The following is a 12429-nucleotide window of genomic DNA, read 5'->3' on the forward strand; positions in this document are numbered from 1 at the left end:
AGCACACAGTCTGCCTGCTCCATCTTCCGTTTATTGACAGCTGCATTTACTGGAACACGTCCAAAAGCATCATAAAAACAGCTCAGATAAGGAACCAGACACCTGAACCATGGTTAATTCCTAATCCAAGGATCATTCTTGAATTACACAGAGGCACAAAACCACTTAGAATATGGATTAAAACAGCAAAAAGGAAACGAGGGCCTTGAAAGTTCTCAGTGGGTTTTTCACACGTCTATTTTTGCTGCATATTTTCCTATAGGATGGAATTAGTCCAGCCAGGACTTCCTGCATGAAACAACGAGATCAGAAAGGAAAACCATGGAAGTTCTTCCTTTCCATTTGATTTTAAGTTGTCAGTGTGCAGAATGCCACCTTGAAAATTACTTCAGCTTCAATCCTATCTATGAAAAGTCTCATCTGTGAATTCCTTTGATTTTTGCCACAGAGGCAACTCATTAATAGAACTCACTTCTCCTACTCAGGTTGCACGTGGATAGTTAGGATAGACTATTTTCGGTGTTCTGGAGAGAAAAGTTTGGCAGTTAATTCTGTTCCTCAAGTCCCCTTCTATTCCTGTCCTCAGCAGGCTGTGTGAGCATCATTGCCTCTCCCTTAAAAAAAAATAAAAATAAAATAAACCCCCCCCAGAATAACTGTTTTAAATCTTAAAAAGACAAGCCAACTTCAACCATACCCTGTCCTCCTCTGGAACTCTGCCAGAGCTACAGCAGGAATGGAGTTGATCCTTGAGAGTCCCTTCCAGCTCGGGATGGTCAATGATTCCAGTGGTTCTGTTGGACTCGCTGTGTCTCAGTTCTGTTCTCGGGGATGGGACCCTCCCCCAGCTGCAGGGACTGAAGAAGTGAAGGAGTTCCTGTCCCTCTCAGCCCAGCACACGTCAGGGAGAGCTTTGTGCCACCAGGGCACGCACATTCCACCTCCTCCTCCTCCTCCAAAGCAGGTTCCAAGAGAAGCCAGAAAGGGACTCCATTTGGTATCAGCTGGGTGGCAGGAATCTCATCTCCCTAAAACACCTGCTCATTTAGAGGTGACTCTCACTGCCCAACCAAACAGCTCCTAAATGTCCTCCATTCTACCCAATTGCCCTCTGCCTGTCTGGACCAGAGCGAGGGCACAGAAACAAGGATTCACCAGCAGCTCTTCAACCACCTCCATCCAAAGCCCTTGAAGCTTTGGATACACAGAAAGTGTGAGACATCCTACCTTTTTCCTTTCCTTACACTCACATTCTACCCCTGAGATTTATCCAGCTTTCCCTGTGAATTCTAATAGAGAAGAACAAAAGCAACCCAGCCAGGATGGCAGAACAAAGGAGGGAATTCAAGCTGCTTTATCTACTCCAAAGAGAAATCCTGTGGCACTACAAGCCCTCAGCTCCCTGAATTGAGTTGTGCACACACGTTGCTCATTAAACAGCCTTATCTTACACATAACCAGTGTCTGGGAGCGAGAGCAGCTCCTCCAAGAAGCGGGGGATAAAATGAGCTGCACTGAATTAATGTGGAGCCACTCACAAAGCTTTGTCTTCCCGAGATTGCGAATTCAACAACTGCCGGCCCGGCGAGAGAATTCTGTGGAGCACAATCGGCACTCAAGATACATAAATTACAGCTATTTCCAGTGGAAATCGTTTGAGGCAAAATGCTTGCATATGCTAGTTTCCCCACCTGGATGGTATCCAAGTTTTAGCAAGACTTGATTCTTTTTTTTTCGGTAGAAAAATGGGAATCGCAGGAGTTCAGAAGTCGAGCTATGAATATAACACATTGCCTGATGCAGAAATCTAATTTACTTGCAAACAGACCTGTGTTTACACAACTCTTGCAAACAAAATCATCCCTTTTCCCTTTAGTTCACCTATCAGAGCAATGCTGTTGGACTTAAGGCCTCGATGATTGAGTCCAAGGAAACAGCACCAAGGGGGGAAAAACAACTGAGTTCATGCAGAACATTTTAGTACAAAACACGGGTGGTGTTATGGCTGTGAAACTTAGAATTTGCAGCAGCACCTGAAGCTTAAATCATGAGCCAATATGAGATGCCTAAAGATCCTTCAATGTGTTGATAAGAGATTCAGGAAAATAAAAACCTACAGCACAAAATCACAGACTTCTTTGAAAACCATCAGCTTTACCCCCCCTGCTCACCTGCACTCTCATGCAGTTACACATTAGGCTTTGAGGTAATAACATGATTTTGGCTGTACTGCCTGAGAACTAGAACTCAGTTAACTCACTCCTTGCTTCAAAATAGCACAGTGTTACTCCTTTGTTTTTCTACTTTCAACAGGTGATGTGTAAAAATAATAGAAGGTTTCTCCTGTTAGCACTGTTGAGCTTCCAAAATCTTACTAGCAAATCATCCAGTACTGTAGCTGCTCAATGCTAAAATGTCACTGATTAACTATCAAAACTGGCACAGCTTCTTTGAAATATATTAATAATTCTGCTTGGCAGGTCAGATACATCATTTGAAACATATTGTTGAAGTACACACTCAATCTTCTTTAAAAATAACAAAGTTTTAAAACACCTCAAGTTGGGTATGCAAAACAAAGAAAGAAGGCACTCAGTAACACTAGGAAATCTTGAAGAGTCTAGTTCCATTTACAATCAATTTCCATAATCCTCTTCCCAAAAATCAAGTGCTTAAAACGCCTCTGCTGACCCTGCCAGGTATTTCTGTTACACGAGAGCAATCACCCTGGAGGAAAAGGCTTTGCTGCTCATCCACTTAGGGCTAAAAGGGCCAGAGAGTGAAAAACCTGTGAAAACTCTATTAACAGAGCTCAGACACTCCCGGAATGACAGAACATGCTGAGCTGGAGGAGACCCACGAGGATCACTTCGTGGCAGGAGAGTCCCGAGATAATCAAGCTCTTTAAACCACCAGGCAAGATCAGCTGCTGGAGCCCGGGGTGTTGTATCGGAGTTAACTCTGCTAAAACCATCCCGGGTCATCAAACCTCGAACACACCCCCTGCTTTTGGAAGGCTGATTTGACAGATAAGCTGAGAGAGCTGGCCTGGAAAGGTGTGATGGGCATTCAATCACTTTATACTATAAAAATCCAGTCTCCTCTCATGCAGTCAGGTTCTTTCTGACAAAACCATTCCTCCCTTGGCTGGGGATGCCCCCCAAGGTCACCCCTCGAGGTTGAGAGCAGAGATCTCCCTTGGTCTGGGTGAGTTACATCAGATCTCTACTTAATAATTATTTGGTTTTGCCAGCTTTAATATAACTGCTTCAATATTTGCTTTGTTACTGTAGTACTTTATGCTATATTGTACTCTACTAGTAGATTTTTAGTGTTTATATGGTTTTAATGTTTATGTTGTGTAGTACATAGTGCTGATTAAAGTTTGTATAAAGTAAATTATTCATTTTATAGACATATTCTCATTTTGCCATTATTAAAACCTGTGGAACAAAGTGGTTTAATAGCTCTGTAATTCCTTTAAATTTAAAGTGTTACCACAGTTGGAGGCTAAGAGGGGATTCAGCTGCTCCTAAACCCTTCCCTGAGAAGGAGTTTAGAAACCCAGGGAGTTTTTCCTGCACCTTGAGACTCACCTGTGGGTGAGTTTGCTTTTTAAAACTTTGTCTCAGCCTTCCACTCTGCCGGGGCACCCCCAGCCCTGCACGGACCATCCCCAAGAGTCACACCGAGTGCCCACCCAGGCACAGTCATGGCCACGTTCTGCTGTGTAACCATTTACAACCTCTGCTGGAACCAGCTCAGAGCCCCAGGGAGGGCAGGGAGAGGGTGCAGGATGTGGTGTTCCAGATCTACCACCCCTGGCTCACTTGGTTTCATCACCATCTCCCACTCCTGGAAAATCATATACGTCAAAGCCCACTTTTAATACGATGCCAAGGAGCACAGGATGACAGATTTTTAGCAGAAATATAAATATGTACTCCCAATATTATTTCTTTTCTGTTTTGTTCATTTGTTTTCACTCATCCTGTAAAAGCAGATGTTTCTCAGGTTGGCCAGAGAAGCTGTGGCTGCCCCATCCCTGGAAGTGTCCAAGGCCAGGTTGGACAGGGCTTGGAGCAACCTGGGCTAGTGGAAGGTGTCCCTACAAGACACCACAGAAACAGGTCTGACAGATTGATGACTGCATCACTGCCCTTTCACTCTGAAATTCAGATTAAAGCTTTGTCGTTGGCTCCAAAGCCACCTCAACGACTGGAAGTTGTTTCCATATGTTTTATTTCTGTTAGCAGTAATAAAATTAATTTAATCCAGCATCAAGAGACTCATCATATTCCACTCTACTGCAGAGGGTCAGCCTGAAATTTATGTAAAAATCTATTGGAGGAAAATTTGGGGGATTTCAAAAATTCCTAAGAAGTGATGACCTTGCACATTTTAAGGACTGGTTATAAAACTGTGGAAGAATCATTATAGAATGATTAAAATCAGCCAGAAAGGGCCATCTTTATATACAGTCACTGAGTCATTTCCATTGCACAGCAATACATTTGAACTTGAAAATTGGTTTTACAAGGTAGCTTTAAATTAAATTAGTTTTAAAGTCTACCTGCCTTTAATTCCCCAAACCTGTACTTTGCAGGCTCTCAGAGAGGAGGCTGAGTCACAGAGTTCAAGTTGATTTTCCTGGAGTAAAAACAACACAAAGAGTTCCCCAAACTTCGCTTCCTGCTCGGCTTTGCCTGCAGTTTGTCAGGGTCTGTTTAACAGCCCTTCCTCCCCCTCCTCACAGCACACAACGAGGCTGACATTCTACAGCTCTTTCCTGCTCTCAGGTAAATTAGACAATTAGTTTTCCACTTAATCTAATGTACACCTTTACAAGAAATGAGCCTTTCTGCATGATCCTCAATAGACACACAACTTCCCACGTCCATTATAGACTGAGACTTTTCTTTTAGTTCAGCTAAATAATTTAGCTGGTGTCTTCTCCACAGCTGGTGCCTCAACTGCCCTCTTTTTTCTTCTTCTTTTTAAACTAACCTTCAGGCCCTCCACTCCCTTTTTTTGCATGTATCATAAATTAAATGGGCACTCCCAGAACACCCCACCTTTTTGGCAATAAGGAGCCAGGAAAGCCCTCTCCTTTTATGCACTGTTACTTACAGCTTCCCCCAATTTTGTACCTCATTTCTCCTTTAAAAAGCAAACAACTGGGAAGGAACAACTAGAAAGGAAGCAAAAAACCCCAGAGAGGACAGAGAAATTCCAAATTTGCCCAGGACAGCTGCTGGGAGAAGGTCAGCAGGGTGCCCTGTGCTGCCAGCTGATCAGGAAAAGCATCCCAGCAGGAATGTCGTGGAGCAGCTGTGGGGAGGAGCTCCAGTCATCTCCAGTGGAATTCACCTCACTGGCAGAAAATCAGCAAAGGGATACCCAGGGAAATGGTTAATTAGATGGTACATCTTTAAGCCATTTGTACCACCGTGAATCTCTTGTAAGAATGAAGCTGGGGAAGGAAAGGAAAGGCAGGGCAGAGGTGTTTCTGGGCAGGTTTCAGGGGGGTTCTCCTCAGAGCTGCTCCCTGTGAGTCCCCCTGCACCTCACCCACTGCTCACATCCTCAGTGCTGTGTCCATTGACCACACGGGGTCCACAGCAGAGGGAAAAGGAACCTGGAGACAAATTATTACTGCAAACTTTGCTGTGATGCACTCCATATGTACATCCTCATCTGGAACTGGCAGGTAACACTACCAAATATCAGAATTGCTTGTAAAACAAATTACATTTTCTACTGGCAACATGTGAACAAAGACAGCTAATTAAAGCAGCCCCTCACCCCGACAGCTTCACAGCTCCCTGGGTGTGTTCATTACAGCCAGAATGCAAAGTGTTCAAAGCAATTTATCAATTTTAATAGATTTAACAAATACCCAGGCTTGGAAATTACATGGCATGCAGGAAAAGGAAAGCGAGGCGAGTTTATTGCAGTGCAACAATGTTATAAGCAGAGAAGACTTTTAAGGGCTTGCACAATGGGATAATTCATTATTTTTTGCCACAGTGAGAAAGCCAAATAAAAAAGTCAAGATGATTTTTAATCGTTTCAGTATATTATTTGGAATCCTATTGCTTTTCTGCATCAACCTTGCCCCTGCACGGTCACACTCAGTGTTTTCTGCATTTCAAAACACCTTGTGTATGTAAAAATCTAGGGCATCTCTTGGATATTCCATTCCAGAATGAAAACCACCCGCTATTCCAAATCCAATCTCTTGGTCAAGTTCCTGATGACACTCATTCAGCTGCAAGAGACCAAACCAAAGCCAAGGATTCCCGTTCCCAGGGTGTGTTTGGTGTCAGACTCCATCCCCCAAACCCTCCTTGTATCCCAGCCTGGGGGTGGGGAGGAGAGGTGGGAAAGGCAGTGACAAAACAAGACAAAAAAACCCCCACAAGTCCTTTGGAATTCTGTTTTTCTGTTTACTGAAAATGTCTCAAAACACTCTTCTAGAAGAATTAATAAGCTTAATGAGGATGACAAAGGTGGAGGTTTGTCAGGTTGTAGGGAGGGCAGGGAGGGAAATGCCTGGTGAAGAGCAGCCCCACTCTGTGAGCCAGTGCCCATGGCAGTGGAGCTTATCCAAGAGACTGAGCTGTTCCTCTCTCTGTGTCTGCCAGAAACACGAAGATAAAGGTTAATTATTGTGCCTGTGTGGCCTTGAACATGAACAAACATCTCACTGCCACAGAACAAGGCACTGAACTTCCACCAGGAAGAGGGTTCTGGTGACCCAGCAATACCTGCTGCCACCCATCTGATCTCCAACCAACCTTCTGGCAGAGAGGAGGGCAAAAACAAATGGTTGCATCCCAGTTTATTTGGAGTGATCCTTTACCTTCAGTGTTAATGGCTGAGTAGCTCAATCCCAGCCAATGCTTTTGCTTATTGACCACAAACATAAGTCGTGACTTCACTCCACATGGTGTCCAATTAATGCTGAGACAGAACATTCTATTCCTGGCCTCTCACCTGCTGCAGCTCCTTCCTACACTGGATTTCATGAGCTGAAGGGAACCATTGGACAGGTCAGTACACGGATTTGCTGGTGCTTTGCTGATGTCTCTGTGAGCAGGAACAGTGATTTCTTCCCTTCTGAGTTTAAGCACCATTCCCCAGACTGACCTGATCATTTCATTTGAGATAATTACATTTCATCTTCATTTGCCAGAAATAAAGGAAAACATCATGAAGCAAATTAGCCACAACATAAAGACGCTGCCTGGACACTGATAAGGAGCTGAGGGAGCTTTTGGCCAAGACAAGACAAGAGCTGACCAGGATGATGTGCAGCAGAAACACAAAAACACACCCTCAGTGGCGTTTTACCTCTGAGAAAATGCAGTTTAAGAGGGAGGGTGAAAGAGTTACACTGAAAAAGCATTTCAGGAGGATGGCTCTGCCTTGTGCTTGCATTGCCTGCTCCTGCATTAGCCTGTTTTCCACGAGAGCCTAATTTTAGGCTCTCCTAGGAGTCTGGAACTGTCTGAATAACAGAATTAATTCACTGAACAGCCTCAAAGCAGAAGATGAGATCAGCACCCCAAGGCTCTGGTGCCTGCAGGTCTCTGTAGGAACACGTGGTGCTGATTCCCACCATGCCAAGCAGGAATGTGCCCCATGGAGCCCTCCCAGATTCCACAGAGGCCCCCACTGTGAGCACCCCCTCCCTGCAGGGTGCAGGATTGATCTGGCAAGACACACCAACATTATTCCATCAGTCAAATAACACATACACTGAAATAACCCAGTTTGTTAAGAAGTGTGGGAGCAACAAGGGCTGGAGTTCTATCAGGGGTTAGTTTTTAGGTAGCACCCAACCCAGAGCTGAAGTGACTGGCTGTGCCTGCACACAACTGAAACACCTCAGAATAGGTGTCTAACAGAGGAACTCAACTCTGACCAAGGGCACCCACAGCAGTGATGTCACACACACACCCTGCCCCATCTGAGCAGCCAAATCCTACAGGAGGCTCAGCAGGTCAAAACAAGAACAGTTTGAAACATGGCCTCAGTCAACCACACTTGTGCAAATCCAGTGCCAGTGGACTTATTTTTAGTTTGCATTAGTCCTTCCACAGCCTGCTGAGAGTTAAAAGCCCAAGGAATAAAGCACAGGCATCTTCCCACAGCTTCTGATCCTCTCCAGTTCACTTGTCGTGTATTAAACACACTCCCAACGTGCCCTGCACAGCTCAGGTCCACACCCACTGCCCTTGGATTCTGTTGTAAGAAAAAAAATCATTTCAGAGGATCTTTAACCACTTCCTGCAGACTTCTGGTTTTCTGATATCACACCAGCCATTCTGCAACCCACCTGTTTCTGTGGATGGGCTGCACACCTGTGGCTGAGAGCTGGATTTTTAACTCTGCAAGGGAAGGTCCTGACTTTGTTTCGGGGTTTTACAAGAAACAAGAGGCAATGTCTTCAGATGCAAAGTCCTGACAGGCCCCAAAAGGAGCTGCAGGGTTTTTATGGTGAACCCACAGCCAGTATTATGAACCTTATTATCAGTGATCAATAGTTCCACCCCTCGAGAATCAAGGCATCTGCTTTATGGCAATGGTCTAATGAATATGGAACATTTTGGATTCAAGTATGGAATTTTAACATTGCACTTTTCCAAGCTCTACAAGTTTGACTCAGCCACATTTGCAGAGAGGTAGGAATAAAGAATACCCTGGAGGTAAGAAGTATAAAATGCTAAATGAGCAAGTGAGAAGTAAAGTATCTGATAATTCCATTAAATGCTCCACATTCTCCGAATCTTCCAAGTGTATAATGGGTATTGTAATCATGAGTCAATGAAGGTTCTTGCTGTCAAGTGAAGAAGAGGAGACTACTAAGAAAGCCAGAACAGGTACATGGACTTCTCCCCAACACAGCTGCTGCCCCAAAACCTGGCAGGCAGCTTTGGCAATACAAATGACTGTTAAGCTCACATTTTGACTGAAAACACCAGAAAGTAACTATAAATCGCTTTTTGCAATGATCAAAAATAATACATCAGTCTTAAGCCACACTTGCATAGAATTATTCAGTAGCTTATCAAGCTCCCTTACTCAAAATACAAATGGCATGCTAAGCAGAACCAACAAACCCCACACTCTAAAAAAATCTACTTCTATTTAATGCTTTTAAATAAAGTATTTGCTTAGAACAAAGACATCAAGACAGAAAGAAAACGAGGAACACATACCTGATGCTTCTTGAGCTGTCACCTTCAGACCTGTAAAATAATACACAAATACTTAGGACATAGTTATTTCCAGCATTTATCATTCTAAAAATCATACACCTTCTCCAGCATTCTCTCTCTTTGTGTTTCACTGAGTTTCTCGAAGGCTTGTTGTACTTTTTCTGCTAATAAGACATTTAGAAAAGAAACCAGCCTACTTAGCTTCTGAATAAATCTGTTAGAAGTTAAACACCAGTTAACATTGCAGTCAATAATTGCCATATTAAAACACGTGACACCCCCTGAACCCTGAGGAAAGACCTTCTGCAATAGCAAAGATTTGTGTTCCAGACCTGCCAGGGAAAAGCACAGCCCTCTGACACTCTGGGAGAAGCAGATTAGTTTGTACCTTTGTTTGTATTTCATCTTTTTTTTCACTCTTTAGCTGAAAAGGTCACAGGCAAATAGGTTTAAGAAACGAATCCCCAAGGCTTATCAGGCACTACTCAGAAAGGGCTAAGATTTGCAAATAGAGGTAATTTAAAATGTTTAAAACCTCACACTTGCCTGAATTTCATAAATGAGGAAATAAAGCCATACTAAGTTCCAGGAACTCCTAAAGGGCGTGTTTTTCTCAAGGTGAGATAATTTCAGCAATCCAACCTGAAACAAAGCTTCTCCCTTTCCCCCAGTACTTTTTAAGCAAGGAAGTTTAATTCAGGATCATTGACAAAGGGGAACATAATACTCCAACATTTCATCAACAAACACAAAATCCAGAAGAAAACATACAAACCATTTGCCCAGTTCCTTTCTTTTCTCACTCCCAAACCATCCAGCCTCTGATATATCAGCAGGCTCTACCAAACCAGGAATCAAATACACAAAGCAAAGCAGGAGATTCCAAAACAAAGCCTCAAAGCACCATTTCCATGACATCATCTGAAATGAAAAGGTGACCCAAATGAACTTGCAGACTCCGGTAGATCAGTGACAACAAGCCAGTACCAAAGTTGCATCCTCAAATTTAAGGGGATTTCTTTAGGAAATTCCTTTAGCAAAGCCCCCTGCCAGGATGACACAAACACCTTGACACCCATCATCCCACTCACCCTCCAACACAGCCCAGGGGCACGAGGGCAGAGGGGATGGACTGGCCCAGGGCTAAATTCTGCTGTCAGGTCACAGCTTCATGGAGACACAGAATCCCAGACTGGTTTGGGTTGGAAGGGACCTTAAAGTTCATCCCATTCCACCCCCTGCCACGGGCAGGGACACCTTCCACCAGCCCAGGTTGCTCCAACCTGGTCTTGGACACTTCCAGGGATCCAGGGGCAGCCACAGCTTCTCTGAACAACCTGTGCCAGGGCCTGCACCACCCTCCCAGGGAAGAAATTCCTCCTAATACCTAAATCTCTCCTCTTTTAGTTTAAAACCATTCCCAACTTTGCTCCTGTCACTGTCTCTGCCCCCCTAAAAAGTTGTTCTCCCTCTTTCATCCAAACCCCCTTCAGGCACTGGAAAGGGCTCCAAGGTCTCTCCAGAGCCTTCTCTGCTCCAGGCTGAACACCCCCCTCTCTCTCAAAGCTGTCCCAGAGATAATTCCTGAGTCTCTTTGTGCCTCACTTCTCCCTTTTTAAAGCCTGCCTGGTCACTTGAAGCTGTCAGGTTTTCAGATGCACACACAGGTGCTCTACCAGACAAACAGCAACCTCACAGCAGCTTTTTCTACATGAAAGTTCTGTGAAGCCAAGGGCTGGCAGAGAGCTGAGCTCACCTCTGCATCCCCAGGAGCCACGAAAAAATTAATGAATCCAGTGTTTAACTGACACCTTCCCACACTCTGCTTTCAGCAAATTACATCTGGCAGAACATGGCTGAGAAAGATGTTCATGTAATTGCTGGTACTTTCAAGTTTTCAAATACGACCCAGACAACTACTCTGTTAATGCCTTAATTTTCTGCCTTTCCTCTTGACTAGAAGAACAAACCCATCCCAACAGGGAAAATGTCTCTGAGTGCTCAAAGCATCCCAGTGTCACTGGAAGCCACCAGCCATCCTAGACCACCTTTCCATCAGCACTAGATCTTAATAAGTATTTTAAATGAGGTGAGAGGAGTGCCAGGGTAAAGGCTGGGGCTCAGCAAGGTACTCTGGGCTCAGTTATGTCCCAGCACCAAGACTGGAACCAACCACTGTCCCCAGCTGATCCCCTTCCAACCCAGCACAGCCAAAACCAAACAGGGCCCTTCCTTCTTCATTTTTAGGAACCCCAAAGGTCAGGAAAGCTGTGGAATTTTGCAACTGCCAAAATTTGCATTTTCCAGGCTGAGATTTCCTCCAGTCAATTTATTCAATTCTTCTCAGGGAATGAACAATTGATGAGCAGGCCTGAACGAGCACTTTGCTCAAAGAACCCACTTCTTGCAGTTTGAAACAAAGCATTCGATTTTCTTTAAGCATTCCTTAAAAGCCAGGATTTGGGATCAATATTTAATGTTTCTGCTTATGCTCTAAGTATGTGCTGGGCTCTGGATTTGTTTTGGTTTTTTTTTTTTTACCTTTTCACCCAGACAAAAGATATGAGACTGTCACTGCTGAGATGAGGAGAAAGGTGAAAAGACTTCTGGCAGTATCTTGCATTATTTATTTTAAGGTAGACCTTTAAAGAAAAAAAAGGCCTACAATATACAGAATATCTTCTGTGCTACAGCACTTTGAACAGAACACTCTCCAAGATTTCTCCTCTCAGGCCTGGTTCCCTGGATTTCATTCTGAAAAACTAAACTTTAATTCTGAAAACTAAATTCTAACCCACATTCCCACTGAAGTACAAGTTTGTCTTCTTCCCAAGCCCAGGAATTTCACTCCTGGTAGGAGATACAGCAAAGCACATCCTCTTTGAGACTGTTACAGTCAAGAGAAGAAGAAATTACTTTGCTTCTCTTAGTAATTACTGTAATTTCACTGCAAGCAGAGGCCAGGAGGAACAGGTACCATCATAACAAACCCTGGGCAAAAACCCAAATGTACAGAACAACAAAAAACCCCCGTACTTAAGATTTACAGGAGGCTGCAAACCGAAGGGACTATTAAAATCCTAAAGGATTTTTATTTAGGTTTGTACTGCCACCACCCTCTGTCAGCCCACATCCAAAAGCTGGGAATTTCAGAAAACCTCTCCATTCATGTTACCAAAATGGATCTTTTTCTCTGCATACC

The 12429-nt window shown here is 43.9% G+C and overlaps 1 protein-coding gene across 1 annotated transcript in view; it reads right to left on the bottom strand.

The window, feature by feature from the left end:
• IQSEC1 (IQ motif and Sec7 domain ArfGEF 1) overlaps positions 1-12429 on the bottom strand; it is a 315606-nt gene that overhangs the window by 241120 nt on the left and 62057 nt on the right. The window contains 1 exon segment of the mRNA XM_050328296.1: positions 9228-9257. Within this exon segment, the coding sequence (XP_050184253.1) occupies positions 9228-9257 (30 nt within the window).

Source organism: Myiozetetes cayanensis, unplaced genomic scaffold (genome assembly GCF_022539395.1).
Source record: "Myiozetetes cayanensis isolate MyiCay16 unplaced genomic scaffold, myiCay2020 scf39, whole genome shotgun sequence".
Lineage (NCBI taxonomy): Eukaryota > Metazoa > Chordata > Aves > Passeriformes > Tyrannidae > Myiozetetes > Myiozetetes cayanensis.